The sequence below is a fragment of the Anomaloglossus baeobatrachus genome, chromosome 10, assembly GCF_048569485.1.
Source record: "Anomaloglossus baeobatrachus isolate aAnoBae1 chromosome 10, aAnoBae1.hap1, whole genome shotgun sequence".
Classification (NCBI taxonomy): domain Eukaryota; kingdom Metazoa; phylum Chordata; class Amphibia; order Anura; family Aromobatidae; genus Anomaloglossus; species Anomaloglossus baeobatrachus.
In genome coordinates, this window is record NC_134362.1 from 103,548,301 (window position 1) to 103,564,197 (window position 15,897).

The window sequence follows — 15,897 nt, forward strand, 5'->3', positions numbered from 1 at the left end:
TTTATCTTGGTTACCAGCTTCTGGCAAGCTGCCAGCCATGGCTCCCTGCACACTGTAGCTGTAAAAAGCCCTGCTTTTGCTTATAGAACCATTCTCGAACGTAACTTGAACTGTCGAGCTTTTAGCAAAAAGCTCGAGTTCTAGTTCGATCTAGAACACCCCCCAAAATCTCTCGAACCGCGAACTGGCGAACATCGAACCGCTTTTCAACTCTATTAGTGACATCGCAGTGTGTGACAACTAGGAGTGACGATCAACGATCGCAAAAATGTCAAAAATCGTTGATCGTTGACACGTCGATCCTTTTCATAATATCTTTGGTGGTGCATGCCGCTGGTTGTTTCTGCGGCATCACATATCGCTATGTGTGACACCTCAGGAACGACGAACATCTCCTTACCTGCGTCCACCGGCAATGAGGAAGGAAGGAGGTGGGCGGCATGTTCCAGACGCTCATCTCCGCCCCTCCTCTGCTATTGGGCGGCCACTTAGTGACGCCGCTGTGAGGCAGAACGAACCTCCCCCTTAAAGGAGAGATTGTTCGGTGTCTCCAGCGACGTCGCTAAGCAGGTATGTGCGTGTGACGCTGCCGTAGCGATATTGTTCGCTACGGCAGCAATCACCCCATGACGAAACAGTGACGTGGGCGGGTGCTATCACGCACAACATCGATAGCTAGCGATGTCGCAGCATGTAAAGCACCCTTAACAACCAGTTTTACTTTGGTTTCATCAGATCATATGACATTCTCCCTATACTCTTCTGGATAATCCAAATGCTCTCTAGCAAACTTCAGACGGGCCCGGACATGTACTGGCTTAAGTAGGGCAACATGTCTGGCACTGTAGGATCTGAGTCTCTGGCAGTGTAGCGGGTTACTAATGGTAGCTTTTGTTATGGTGGTCCCAGCTCTATGTGGGTCATTCACTAGGTTTTCCCGTATGGTTCCGAGCCTTTTGCTCACCATTCTTGTGATCATTTTTATCCCACAGTGTGAGATCTTACGAGGAGCCCCCAGATCTAGGGAGAATATCAGTGGTCTTGTATGTCTTCCATTTTCTTATTATTGCTCCCACAGTTGATTTCATCACACCAAGCTGCTTGCCTATTGCAGATTCAGTCCTCCCAGCATGGTGCAGGGCTACAAATTTGTTTCTGGTGTCCTTTGATAGCTCTTTGGTCTTCACCATGATGGAGTTTGGGGTGTGACTGTTTGAGGTTGTGGGCAGGTGTCTTTTATACTAACAAGTTCAAACAGGTGCCATTACTATATGTAATGAGTGAAGGACAGAGGAGCCTCTTAAAGAATAAGTTACAGGTCTGTGAGAACCAGAAATCTTGCATGTTTTTAGATGACTAAATACTTCTTTTCCACCATAATTTGCAAAATTAATTTTGCCATACTACCTATGATGTCAATTACATCTTTTTAAGTGGTAGAACTTGCACAATTGGTGGCTGACTAAATACTTTTTTCCCAACTGTATGCCAGGGCTGCCCAGAACAATTCGGCAAAACTTGGAGTGGATGGATTGAGTCACCTCTGACTGCCTGATCACTGTGGGATGAGAAGAGGCGGGTTTGTTAGCTATGTAATTAGAGAAATGAAGGGGCATAGTATTGTCACACGTTTGCTCTAGACTCGCTGAGTGTCATGGCGGCATCAGACGCTGTTCAGACCAAAGACTCTGACACTCCTCACTATACTTTCTCTGGTATTTCTGAGTTGCACAGGCAGGCTCGGGCATCGACCAACTGTGTGATCATTAGTTATCGGACTAGCAGGAGTTAATTTCTGCTGTCATGCTGCTTACGTTTTTGATCACATGTTGCGGGAGACCTATCACAAGTATACCCTGCCTTTTTAAGATGGAAGAATTTGTATTCCTATGCCGACTATAGCTTTCTGCTACACCAGACCGTGTGCTGTTGTTTTCCAGTCTGGTGATTTACTGCATGATGCTTGGTGTGCAGTGGTATTCCTCCTGTCCTCTGATTATTTCCTCCCTGCTTTAGTTTTCCTTTTTACTACTTGTCTGATTACTCTGTGTGAGCATGCTGTGTGATATAGTTTTGGTTTTCCCTGTTTATCTATCACTGTTGGTGTTTACACTGTCCTGTCCCGGCCAACCCCCCCCACACACACCCGGGGTAGGGAGGTGGGGGGTTCTAGATGAGGACTGGTCAGGAGTAGGGCCCCCCAGCCTAAAAATAGCAGCCTCTGGCCGCCAAAAGTTTTTATTGCATCCATTAGATGCGGCAATCCTGGAGCTTTACCTGGCTCATCCCGATTGCCCTGGTGCAGTGGCAGTCTGAGTAATAACAGGATAATGACAGCTCACAGCTGCCACTAAGCCCTAGATTGGTAATGGGGAGTGTCTATAAAGAAATAAACACAGACACCGCCGAAAAAATCCTTTATTTAAATAAAATACAAAAAAAGCACCCTCTTTCACCCCTTTGTTAACCCCAAACACTCAGTTCCAATGTAATTTAAATGAGTTCCTATAACTATTCCGGCTCTGCTACATACATACTGAAGTCACAGCTTGCAGGCACAGAACATTTCCGCACGCTGTGGCTTCAGGCAGAGACTACTTCACCTGTGACCGCAGGTAAACTGATGTCAGGTGACCTCATTAAACTCAGTGACCTCACCTCAGGTGAGGTCACTGAGTTCACAAACTTGCATCTCCTGGAAGAATTCCGCAAGAGTTTTTTTTCCAAGAGATGCAAATTTGGTGCTGAAATTTATACACCATATTTCTGCACCTAATCTGCATCTTCTGGCAAAAAAAAAAGCATAAAAAATGATGCGTTTTTGAAGCGATAGTGATGTGATTTTTTTTTTAACAGGAGATGCAGATTTGTTGCAGGTATGTGGTAATTTCAGCACCAAATCTGTATCTCTTGGCAGAAAATTGCACAAAAACGGTTTTGTTAGTATTCTCTGTACATTGTCCTGAGGAAGGGGGCAGATATGTCCCTGAAACGCGTAGACCTGTGAAAATAAAGAAAAGGGATTTCATCTGGACTCCTGTGGGTTGGCGCAGTATTTAAACCTGCTTTTCTCCTGCCTTCTGAATTACAAAAACGGTTTTGACGCGATTCTGGAGCGATTTTCTTGAAGGAGATGCACATTTGTTGCTGAAATTTCTGCACCAAATTTGCATTTCTTGGCAGAAAATCACATTCAAATGGAGTAAAAAAACATTTTTGTGTTGTTTTTTTTTTGCCAAGAGATGTAGATGTTATTCCTGCCCCCAATCTACACTGGCAAAAAATCGCATCGAAACCACATGGGTTAGTATGCGGTTTTGATGCGTTTTTTGCCAAGAGATGCAGATTAAAAAAACATTATGTTGGATACATATTATATATACACTACATTTATGCTCCTGTTGCTTACGTAACGATAATTTGAAAACAGATCATCCAATAATGAACCTGATGCTAAATCTATTTGTGAAACTCGTAATAAGAACCATATACACTTGAATTCATCATTATTAAATAGTGACTGAATTCCATTGTAAAATTATTTTGTTACATTATATAGGTGTCTGTCATAGAACTGTAAAAGTCTCTCATCTTGGACCCCCCGTAAGCGGAGAGTAGCTGCGAAGAACGTCTCTTGCTCTAGAGAAATCAACATGTCCATGCATCACACAGAAAACCCACTGGGCAGCATGTAATCTTCTATTTCCTCTATGGTGGTGCTACAGGGAATGGAGCACTTGCTGCCAGATTTCCCTGCAGACTACATCTGCTTGCATGAGCTTTCGGCAGTGGGATACTCTGTGTGGTTTTTCAGGGTACCTTTCTAACAAAATGGGATTTTCAAAAGCAGACAAATTTCTTAAAATACTTCAGTAAATAGTAGCATTTGCTTCTGACATACAACTGTCTCTCTTAGATTGTCTTAGGTCAGATATGTCATACATGTCATCTGTGCAGCAGATTGTTATTAAAAGAAAATATTATTGCTTCTTGCTGTGTATTTAAATGCATGTAAAGGTAGCATGGTGACTCAGTGATTAGCATTGTATGGTGGCTCAGTGATTAGCACTGTTTCTTTGCATCTACAAGGAGTCTGTACATTCTCCCCTTGCTTGTGTGGTTTTCCTCCAGGTTCTCCGGTTTCCTCCCACACTCCAAAGACATATTTGTAGGGAATGTAGATAGTGAGCCCAGTGGAAACAGTAATGATAATGTCTGTATAACAGCACTATATACATGAGTAAAATTAATAAAAAAAAAATAAACATTGTCATGACCAGGGCCAGATAAACATTTGACAGGCCACTTTTTGAAAATTAGGTGAATGTCCCTATACCACCTTTAGGATTCGACACCGATTGAGCCTTATCACAGCCACATATAGCAGAGGTTGTTATAAATACCCATAGAAACACTCCTAATTATTGGTTATGGGATTTATTTATACTGTCGAGAGAGAAAATCCTTTTTAAAAAAATAGGGACGTTGGCTTCCCTTTCACCTCATCTTGGCTGGATTATATCCATCAAACAGCAATGCTGAGGATAGAAATCTCTTAGGTTCCCAAGGTGGTGAAGGCCCCATGAGACATGCCTTTCCTTAATATCAGCAGTCTAGATGTTACAGTGCCTTGCGAAAGTATTCAGACTCTTTGATTTTTCAACCTTTTCCCACATTTTAGGCTTCAAACATAAAGATAAAAATTTTAATGTTATGATGAAGAATCAACAAGAAGTGGGACACAATTGTGAAGTTGAAATAAATTTATTGCTTATTTTAAAATTTTATAAAAAATAATAAACTAAAAAGTGGGGTGGGCAATATTATTCGGACCCTTTAAGTTAATACTTTGTAGCGCCACCTTTTGATGCGATTACAGCTGCAAGTCGCTTGGGGTATGTGTCTATCAGTTTTGCACATCGAGAGACTGAAATTCTTGCCCATTCTTCCCATTTGCAAACAGCTGGAGCTGAGTGAGGTTGGATGGAGAGCGTTTGTGAACAGCAGTTTTCAGCTGTTTCCACAGATTCTCGATTGGATTCAGGTCTGGACTTTGACTTGGCCATTCTAACACCTGGATACATTTATTTGCGAACCATTGCATTGTAGATTTTACATTATGTTTTTGGATCATTGTCTTGTTGAAAGACAAATCTCCATCCCAGTCTGAGGTCTTTTGCAGACTCCAACAGGTTTTCTTCAAGAATGGTCCTGTCTTTGGCTCCATCCATCTTCTCATCAATTTAACCATCTTTTCTGTCCCTGCTGAAGAAAAGCAGACCCAAACCATGATGCTGCCACCACCATGTTTGACAGTGGGGATGATGTATTCAGGGTGATGAGCTGTGTTGCTTTTACGCCAAACATATCGTTTGGCATTGTGCCCAAAAAATTAGATTTTGGTTTCATCTGACCAGAGCACCGTCTTCCAAATGTTTGGTGTGTCTCCCAGGAGACTTGTGGCAAGCTTTAAACAACACTTTTTATGGATATCTTTGAGAAATGGATTTCTTCTTGCCATTTTTCCATAAAGGCCAGATTTCTGCAGTGTACGATTGATTGCTGTACTATGGACAGACTCTCTCACCTCAGCTGAACAAAATATTCATAGAACAATTGGGGGACAGCATTTTGTAATGTTTAAAGGTTGCCAGTGCCAATAAATTCCCCCATAGTAAAAGGATTAAAGATAATGGGATCTACTCCTGCAATAATACCAACTATGTGTAAAGACACACAATAGAGTATAATATATCCAAAATTAATTTATTAAAGTGTAAACAACATAGAAACACAAAGTGTATGCCACTCTCATGGCACAATATAGATGTCACAAAAATAAAAAGAGACAAATTCAAGGAGCAAATAAACCTCATCAAGGTGGGGACTGGGTCACTACAAAAATAACATAATATAAATGTTAATGATAGTCCGAGAGAGAAAAGAAAAGCAGGATGAATAAATATTCAAATATCCTGCCTTAATCAGGCATCATATAATAACAAAATCCTGCGTGGTCTAAATAATCACATCTATGTGTGGTTCACATCATCATTGAGAGTGTATATCATGTAAAAACAACGTAAGAAAAACGCCATGGATATCATATCAGGGTGCACGGGTCAGTTACATTACATACCCCCAAAGTCGATAAGCAGGAAAAAGTAGTTCCCGGTCCAGGCCCGACGCGTGTTTCGTGATCCTTTCTCAAGGGCCACCACATGTTGTCTGACAGAACCCAAGCTCCCGCCTTTATAAGAGTAATTCCCCACTGTTATCAGCTGAGCCGGCCGCCTAACGCACGTGTGCTGCCATCGGGACCCGGAAGTAAGTGGTACATCACCCGGCGGTAGTCATTGAACATCCGCGCATGCGTCGGGAAAATATTTCCCCAGACGTCATTAGCGCATGCGCGGTTCAATATCTGACACCGCCGGGTGTATACATCCGGAAGTCGCGTCTGTGCAGCACGGCCGCTCCGCCGCAAACAGCTGTAGATCTCTGCAGTTAATACAGAGTGATCATGGGCCTCTTGGCTGCATCTCTGATCAGTCTTCTCCTTGTTTGAGATGAAATCTTTAAGGGATGGCCGGGTCTTGGTAGATTTGCAGTGGTATGATACTCCTTCCATTTCAGTATGATCGCTTGCACAGTGTTTCATTGGATGTTTAAAGTTGTGGAAATCTTTTTGTAACCAAATCCTGCTTTAAACTTCTCCACAACAGTATCTCGGACCTGCCTGTTGTGTTCCTTGGTCTTCATGAGGCCCTCTGTGCTTTAAACAGAACACTGAGACTATCACAGAGCAGGTGTATTTATACGGAGACTTGATTAGACACCGCTGGCTTATATTTATCATCATCAGTGATTTAGGGCAACATTGGATCATTCAGAGATCCTAAATTAACTTCTGGAGTGAGTTTGCTGCACTGAAAGTAAAGGGGCCGAATAATATTGCAGGCCCTAATTTTCAGTTTACTCATTTTTACAAAAGTTTAAAATAAACAATAAATTTCGTTCAACTTCACAATTGTGTCCCACTTGTTGATTCTTCACCATAAGATTAAAATTTTTATCTTTATGTTTGAAGCCTGAAATGTGGGAAAAGGTTGAAAAATTCAAGGGGGCCGAATACTTTCGCAAGGCACTGTATATATGAAGGAATGCACAGAACACATACGTATTTTGCTTTGATTCCATGCAGTCTCTGACTACCCTGGTGGCTTCCTAGAATTAGGCCCTGTGGCCAGAGGCTAACATGAATAAATCTTTTCTGCATGAAGATATAGAACAGGAGATTAGAGGCATATGCTGATACGACCATACACAGAAGGGGGCATGTCAGCCATTCCCCAAAGCTGGGATGTAGATTACCGTGTACAGAATGTAACAGGATAAAAATGAATGGCACCAGTTTTCCTTAATATCTAATCCATATAGGTCTTGATTTAGGATAGTAGGAGTTTGTATTGTATTTGTGTCCACTTTTTTTTAAGTCACCCATTGAAATAAATGTCTCCTCTGCATGTGTGAATTGTATTTCAAACAAATGGTTTGGAAGAGATTTTTAGATACTTATGTAGCATGTAAAAATAAATGACTACATGAGTGACTAACAAGGTAGGCCCTGTGCTACTTCAAATAAACATTTAATAATGGTTGTGTTCTGTTATTTCCATTCCCATTCTATCCGCAGAGACTGCATTTGCCTCCAGACTTGTCAGACACAGTGAGTCGTTCAAGCAAACAGGATCTGGCAGGGTCGACCAAACTGCTGAGCTCAGGATGTGGCTCTGCCGCCGCAGGCAAGAAGCACCTGGACTTCTAGTGATTTCTCTAAGCAGATATGTTCCAAATGGGGCACCATCATCATCATCAACAATACACAATTTTCTATAAAACCATGTTGTTAATGGAAATCGCACTATTAAAATAGTATTGGTTTAACAGAATGTGTCTGTTTTTATTTGTTTTATTTTTGCACAACTATAAAATTTTGTTTATTTTAACTTGATAGAATTGTTTCTTTTTTATGATTCAATAATGTAATATTTTATTATACTGTATACATTACTTTTTAGCATTGCATGTAGAGACTGAATTATTTATTGATGAATTCTTTAAATTACAGACCATGAATCTCATCTTATTTAATGTGATTATTCATTGGTTTATTCTTTAGTGGTGTTTAGTTTTTTTTGGACCACTATTTCCTGGTAAAAAATGGTAATGTATAGGAAGCTGAACAGATTGCAGTGAAATCAACAATCACTTTTTGATCTAAACATTCATATAACAAGACATCAAGTATGTATATTTATCATTAAAAAAAATCTATCAGTTTATTTTCCCCAAAAGCATATTTAATGATTTTTTCTTTCTTCTCTGTTAAAACCATAGTTTTAAATAATTTACAACAACACTGAGAGATTACATCAACAGATTACATTCTAGATTGAAATTCAAACTGACAGATACATTAATGCTGGTAACTCTGAAATGTTCACTCAAGCTTAACGAATAAATAGTGTAAATGCAGGGCGAAAACACAGACATACAAAACGTTCCTGCAGTAATAGTGTGCAGAATATCTTGCCTACAAACACCTGACAATTAAGATAATTGGGAAGGAGAATGTATGAATTTCTATAATTTAATTTGATTTCTAATGTGTTTTGTTGTGTCCATTCTTTTCTTTTATGAAGATGTTCTACTGTGTTGTTATAATGACATCATACATCAAGACCCATGTTGGTAACATTCTGGCTATGGATTGGCTTTAACAAGGGTTTGACATGATCTATTAAAGTAATTGATAGATTCTAAATTTGCAACCTTAGCATGAAAATGTATGAGATATTAATGATGATCTGTATGGACGGGTGGGCTCTAATTTACTATAAAGGAATCTGAGATAGAGATGAGCGAACTGGAACTTTAAAGTTCGGTGTTCATAGCAAACACAGACTTTACAAAAAAAATCAGTGATCGGAGTTCGGTTGCTCTACGTATGCTGGCCTCTCGAGTAAACATCGCAGTGTTCAGCCCAGTGCGAGCCGCTTGCAGTATTTGAATGGCTCTCATTATCGGATGTAGTGTGTACAAACAAAAATTAAAAGACTCCAACCTTCCTGCCCCAGAAGTGCTTTCTTTATGGCTGGCTATATGTGGTAGGAGAGCAGAACTGCAAAATCAGTTACTTTCAATGAGATTCGGGTCCAGAACAGAACATGAACTGAAATTCAGCTGAACCGGCAGATCCCAAACTTCCATGGGTCCGCTCATGTCTAATCCTACACTGACATAGCCAAGACTCAAATGGTCCCAACTAGAGTTGAGCGCAGTTCGTGGTTCTCCAGTTCGCGGTTCAAGTGATTTGGGGGGGTGTTCTAGATCGAACTAGAACTCGAGCTTTTTGCTAAATGTTCGTTAGCTCGAGTTACGTTCGAGAACGGTTCTATCAGCAAAAAGCCAAGCTAATTACTAGCTGGCTTTTTGAAGTAATAGTGTAAGTCACTCTGTGATTCACACTATTATGAAATTTTAGCGTATAGTGTGCGGGGACTGCGCGTTCAGATCACTGCTGCTGAGAGATTTTTTTTTTTTCTCTTTTCTTCCTTCCCTAAGCGCGCGTGTAGTGGGGCGGGCCAGCATGTCAGCCAATCCCAGACACACACACAGCTAAGTGGACTTTTTGCCAGACAAGCAAGGGCATGTGTCATAGGCTGTCCATGTCACATGTCCCTGCATTATAAATATTGCAATGCTCCCGTCTGGACGCCATTATCTGCCTTCTGCGTCTGGGTGACAGTCACCGCTGATGCAGCTCCTGCCGCCGATCCTGCTGTGTACGCTCTACACACAGCGCTCTACAGATTAGGGATAGACGTTTAATTCAGCCCTTTTCAGGGCTAATTTCATCCGGCTCAGAGCCACAGGTGACAGTCAGGTCCGTGGAAACAGTTTTTAACAGCTACAGATAGCAGCGTCTGTGTAGCTAAGCTCAGGGACTTCCTTGCTGCATTTCACCATTAGGAGGGATAGAAAGTGAGGCTTCCTTTCCTCTACACTGACCCACAACCCTGCCACTGTATCCTCCTGCCCTTTTTAGCAAAGCCATTTTAATTGCAGAGTGCTGCCAGTTAGTGCCATCCAATGAGTGGCTGCCGTCCTCCATTATTGTGGCACTTGTGCCAAGCAAGTCCCACCACCTCTGCATTCTCCCCTCCTGCACATTTTTGCAAAGCCATTTTAATTGAAAAGAGTGCTGCCAGTTAGTGGCATCCTAAAAGTGGCTGTTGGACTTCATTAGTGTCCCACTGGTGCCAAGCTATTTCCAGCACCTCTGCATTGCACCCTCAAGCTCATTTTTACTAAGCCATTATAATAGCAAACACTGCAGAAACTTAGTGGCAACCTAAAAGTGGCTGTTGGACTTCAGTAGTGTCCCACTAGTGCCAAGCTTTTTCCAGCACCTCTGGATTGCACCCTCAAGCTCATTTTTACTAAGCCATTATAATAGCAAACACTGAGGAAACTTAGTGGCATCCTAAAAGTGGCTGTTGGACTTCATTAGTGTCCCACTGGTGCCAAGCTATTTCCAGCACCTCTGCATTGCACCCTCAAGATCATTTTTACTAAGCCATTATAATAGCAAACACTGAGGAAACAGTGGCATCCTAAAAGTGGCTGTTGGACTTCATTAGTGTCCCACTGGTGCCAAGCTATTTCCAGCACCTTTGCATTGCACCCTCAAGCTCATTTTTACTAAGCCATTATAATAGCAAACACTGAGGAAACTTAGTGGCATCCTAAAAGTGGCTGTTGGACTTCATTAGTGTCCCACTGGTGCCAAGCTATTTCCAGCACCTCTGCATTGCACCCTCAAGATCATTTTTACTAAGCCATTATAATAGCAAACACTGAGGAAACAGTGGCATCCTAAAAGTGGCTGTTGGACTTCATTAGTGTCCCACTGGTGCCAAGCTATTTCCAGCACCTTTGCATTGCACCCTCAAGCTCATTTTTACTAAGCCATTATAATAGCAAACACTGAGGAAACAGTGGCATCCTAAAAGTGGCTGTTGGACTTCAGTAGTGTCCCACTGGTGCCAAGCTATTTCCAGCACCTCTGCATTGCACCCTCAAGCTCATTTTTAATAAGCTATTATAATTGCAAACTGTGCTGCCAGTTTAAGGGCCATAGTTGCATTGTCAGGGATAGTCTGTGTTGTTTCTTCTGCTGTCAATAAAGCTAGACCACCTCGGGGGCGTGGCCTGGACGGCAATGTGAGGAGACGTGTCTGTGGAGCTCTCCTGCAAACACCCATGATAAATACCTGAACACCGCTGTTATCACTGCCTAAGCCGGCTGTCTGGAAGATAAGGTGGTGGGGACTTGTCTGGGGTGAGTCTGGTGGATGCAGAGCGGTGCCATGGTCCGTCGCAGGCAAAAAGATACTGGAGGCGGGAAAGTCCCCAGCTCTCAAGATGGTGCCATAATAAGGCAGGAAGCTGAGAAAGCTAATGCAGTCTGTCAGCAGAGGATGCAGATCGCGGCAAGGCTGGAGAAGTTTGCCTGGACTCCAGAGAAATCACTTCAGCATATAGATAACAGAGGTGAGAAAGGAGAGGAGGGGGAAGACAATGCCAGCTCTGATGAGATGGGGGATGGTCTAGAGCAGCAAGATAATACAGGAGAGGTGGAGAAAGCACATAGTGCAGAGGAGGCTACAGAAAACCCCACTTTAAAGGACGTTTTTGCAGTGGTGTCTTTTTGTAAAGAAGCTCTGACTACCCTGACAAAGCAAGTTAAGGGATTACAGGCAGAGGTTGCTGGCATTAAGAAAGACCTTAAAAAAGCAGACCTGAGAACAGGAGCTGTGGAGGAAAGAGTGGGGATAACAGAGGATCATATTACAAAACTACAAAAGTCTGAAAAAACATTTGCACAGCAGATAGCTGAAATCATGGCAAAAAATGATGATTTAGAGAATCGCTCTAGAAGGAATAACATCAGGATTGTCGGCATCCCTGAGAAAGCGGAAGGAAGAAACCCCACTGAATATGTAGAAGACTGGATTAGGGGAAAAATTGGTGCTAATGTCTTATCCAAGGTCTATGCCGTGGAACGTGCACACAAAGTCCCGATGCAGCCACAACCAGCAGGCAGGGGCCCTCACACTATGCTAGCCAAGCTCCTCAACTACAGGGACAGGGACACTATACTGCGAAAGTCAAGAGTCATGGAGGATCTTATGATTGACGGCCAGAGAATTTACATATACCCGGACTACTCCATTTCTGTTCAAAAGCTACGTGTAATGCTGCCACCAGGGGGAGCCAGAGCTCTGCAGCAGACGACACTACACAAAGCAATGAGAACCAGGAAGGAAATGCACAGCGTTCTCATGCACTGCCTAATCAGCACAGCTGAGAGGCAGAACTGCAGGGTATGTGAGGAATAGTCAGACAGGCTGGGTCAAACACCGTACGGGCAGAAGCAGGACCGGAGGAGCGAGCAGAAGCAAAGTCAAAGTCAGGCTAAGGTCAGTACTGGAGGAAACAACCGAGTGGGGAAATAGGAGGGGGGACACAGGACAGGAGGGACGACCAGGGGACGGAACACAGACAAGGGCACGGGGGCACAGGAACAGACAGATCAGGATATCACTCACAGGACCAGCAATCACAGGCAAAGCAGAGCTAAGCTTATAGCCGGCGCTGGTTCACTAGAAGTGTCAGCTTTTAAGGTATCCAGGGGCCGGAAGTGAGGCCCGAGAGAAGGCTCCGCCCCCTAGCCATGTGGATAGGGAGGCGAATCATGACAGTACCCCCTCCTCAAGGGGGGGCCACCGGACCCCCAGGCTTCCCAGGATACTTACGGTGGAAAGCCGCAATTAACCGATCGGCCCGCACGGAGCGAGCCGGCACCCAGGACCGGTTCTCAGGACCGTAACCCTTCCAATGAATCAGATACTGGAGGCAACTACGAACCCAACGAGAGTCGATAATACGCTGAATTTCGTACTCCTCACCGTCCACCAGTATCGGAGCCGGAGGGGTCTGAGAATCCACCACCGAAGGGACAAATGGCTTAAGCAAGGTGTCAGGTTTCCGGGTTTTCCAGTCCTCTTTTGAAAGAGCTTGCCCTCGGTTAACATGGAGTTTTATGTTCTGTTGCCCTACTTCCTGTCCAGCTGCTTAAAAGGCCGCCTCTAAGCCTAGTCCAGTGCCTGAGTATACTGCTTGCTGTGTGCTCCTGCTTTGCTGCTGCTGCTACTTGATTACCTTTGGATCCTCCTGAAAATCTACCGACCGACTCTGGACCACACCCGGTTTCTTCAAACTGTGCCCGGACTCCGTCTGCCGTCTTTGGTCAGCACGTCTGCCCGGTTTCTTCCGGTTCATAACCATTCTGGACTTTCATCCCGTACGGACACTTCTGGACTTTACCGCTTGCCCCTTGTGTCCCGGCTGCGGCGCATTTAGGCCTTCCGGGATTGATTGCCGGACAGTCCCTGTATAGGGGTTCGCTCTGGTGGTCTCCCTGGGGGAGTCCGGTGCGTGGCCCCGGGAATCCCCTTCGCTCCGTGTCGGAAAGGTATTTTCATGTGTTTGTTATACTGTGTATTTCCGTTGTGTATCTACCGTGGTTACATATCATAAACATCTTGTACCACAAACTCGTCTCTGGCTGTCATTGCCCTAACGCTATCGAAATCCTCAAAACATACAATAGTATTACATTATACTCAGGCCATAAGAGGATTTCGCTGGGGCAATGACTGAGACACGAGGAGTAGATCAGCTCTTTTCTATGATTAACTCCTTGCAGCAGGAGATGGAGGTGGTGCAGACTAAACTTAGAGATGTGGAGGCACAGCTGGGCCATGATCACCAGGTACTGGGTCCGGCTATACAGGACTTGCAAGTCAGAGTGGAGGCTCAGGAAGCCGGCCCCACTACGTCCGTATCAGCTGCCGGTATGCCTAGGTTACCCCCATTCCGTTTCAATGGTGACCGTAGTCAGTTTCGTGGATTTGTGAACCAATGTATACTGTTTTTTGATGTACATGCCGATTATTACCGTTCTGACCGGTCCAAAGTGTTATGTATAATTATGTTATTAACCTCACGAGCACTGGCTTGGGCTAATCCTATGATAGAGAACCGGGACATCCGTTTAAATCACCTAGATGATTTTCTGACCGCAATGGCGCAGATGTTTGATGATCCGAATCGCCGTGCTACCGCTGAATCGGCTCTCCTTTCCTTACGTCAGGGAAAGCGTTCTGTCGTTGAATACGCCACTGAATTTAAGAGGTTAGTGGTAGACACCGACTGGGGAAACAATGCATTATTGTCTGTTTTCAGAAAGGGGTTGTCCGGTACCATCAAGGACGAGTTAGCTCGTTCTGAATCTCCAGGGGATTTTGAACTGTTTCTCCAGCACTGTGTGCGTATTGATACCCGCTTGACGGAACGTAGACAGGAAAAATGGGCAGCTGTAAACCGTGTAAACAACTTTGCATTTCCTTCCAGAGAACCCGCTCTCAGGACGCCACGGGAGGCCGAGGACGTTCCTATGCAAGTGGACTCTCTGCAAAAGCGAGAGACCAATGAACGTCGCGAACACCGGCTCCGTGAGCGTTTGTGTTTCTATTGCGGTCAATCGGACCATTTCTTGATCGACTGCCCGAAACGTCCGAATCGCCCAAATAAGGTATTGGCAGCCATGGCAGAGTGTGACAACACGGACGCAGAGTCCGATATCTCTGAGGCAAGTGGACACTTGGATGCGGTATTTCCCTTGACTGTAATGTCAACCTCACCGAAGGACTCGGAAGGGAAATATACCCATTGCTCGCTCCCCATTCAGATCCGGTGGGAGGGACAGCTAATACCTACCTCTGCAATGATAGATTCTGGGGCAGGGGGAAATTTCATGGACTCCTCTTTTGCCAGGAAACACGGTATCCGGACTCAGCAAAGAGCCTCACCGGTTACCATGGAGACGGTAGACGGATCTCCGTTAATCTCTGGACCAGTTGATCGGGAAACCGTACCGCTAGAATGTGTCATGAAGCCAGGTCAGCAGGAGACCCTTGTTTTCATGCTAATTTCCTCTCCTCATTTTCCGATTATTTTAGGTATTCCGTGGCTACGGTCTACAAATCCGGTCATCGATTGGGAAACTAAGGAAATATCCTTCCCACCGCAGAGTATTCCGACCATTAGTACAACTGTTCCGGTTCCAGTAACACCGAATGCGGAGGGCACTGTACAGGTACCTGTTCTACCCCCGGTGTATAACGACTTTGCGGACATATGCGACAAAAGAAAAGCCGATCGGCTTCCCCCGCATAGACCGTATGATTGCCCCATAGACTTACTCCCAGGGGCGGAGATCCCGTTTGGTCATGTCTACCCGTTGGCGGCACCTGAGCTAGAAGCACTAAAAAACTACATTGATGAAAGTCTAGCTAAGGGATTTATTCGTCCGTCTACCTCACCAGCAGGGGCACCCATCTTTTTTGTGAAAAAGAAAGAGGGGACTCTAAGACCCTGTATTGACTACCGGGAACTGAATAAAATAACCATCCGGAACCGGTATCCGTTACCATTGATTCCTGAGCTATTGGAGAGGGTCCAACAGGCAAAAATATTCACCAAATTGGACCTCCGTGGGGCATACAATCTACTCCGCATACGTCCCGGAGACGAGTGGAAGACCGCGTTCCGATGTCGGTATGGACATTTTGAGTACCTAGTGATGCCTTTTGGACTTTGTAACGCTCCCGCGGCTTTCCAACATCTAGTTAACGATATTTTTAGGGATATCATGGACCAATTCATGGTGATTTATCTGGACGATATCCTAATCTTTTCTGATTC

The 15,897-nt window shown here is 44.1% G+C and overlaps 1 protein-coding gene across 5 annotated transcripts in view; it reads left to right on the forward strand.

The window, feature by feature from the left end:
• Positions 1–7,952, forward strand: part of ELP4 (elongator acetyltransferase complex subunit 4) — a 687,452-nt gene extending 679,500 nt beyond the window's left edge. For 4 of the 5 annotated variants that reach the window (XM_075325557.1, XM_075325556.1, XM_075325562.1 and 1 more), the window contains one exon: positions 7,697–7,952. In XM_075325557.1, coding sequence (XP_075181672.1) covers positions 7,697–7,828 — 132 coding nt within the window. In that variant the 3' untranslated portion in view covers positions 7,829–7,952. The remainder of the gene's footprint in view (positions 1–7,696) is intronic. The other variant, XM_075325560.1, reaches the window with a different exon arrangement.
• Positions 7,953–15,897: the final 7,945 nt, after the last annotated feature.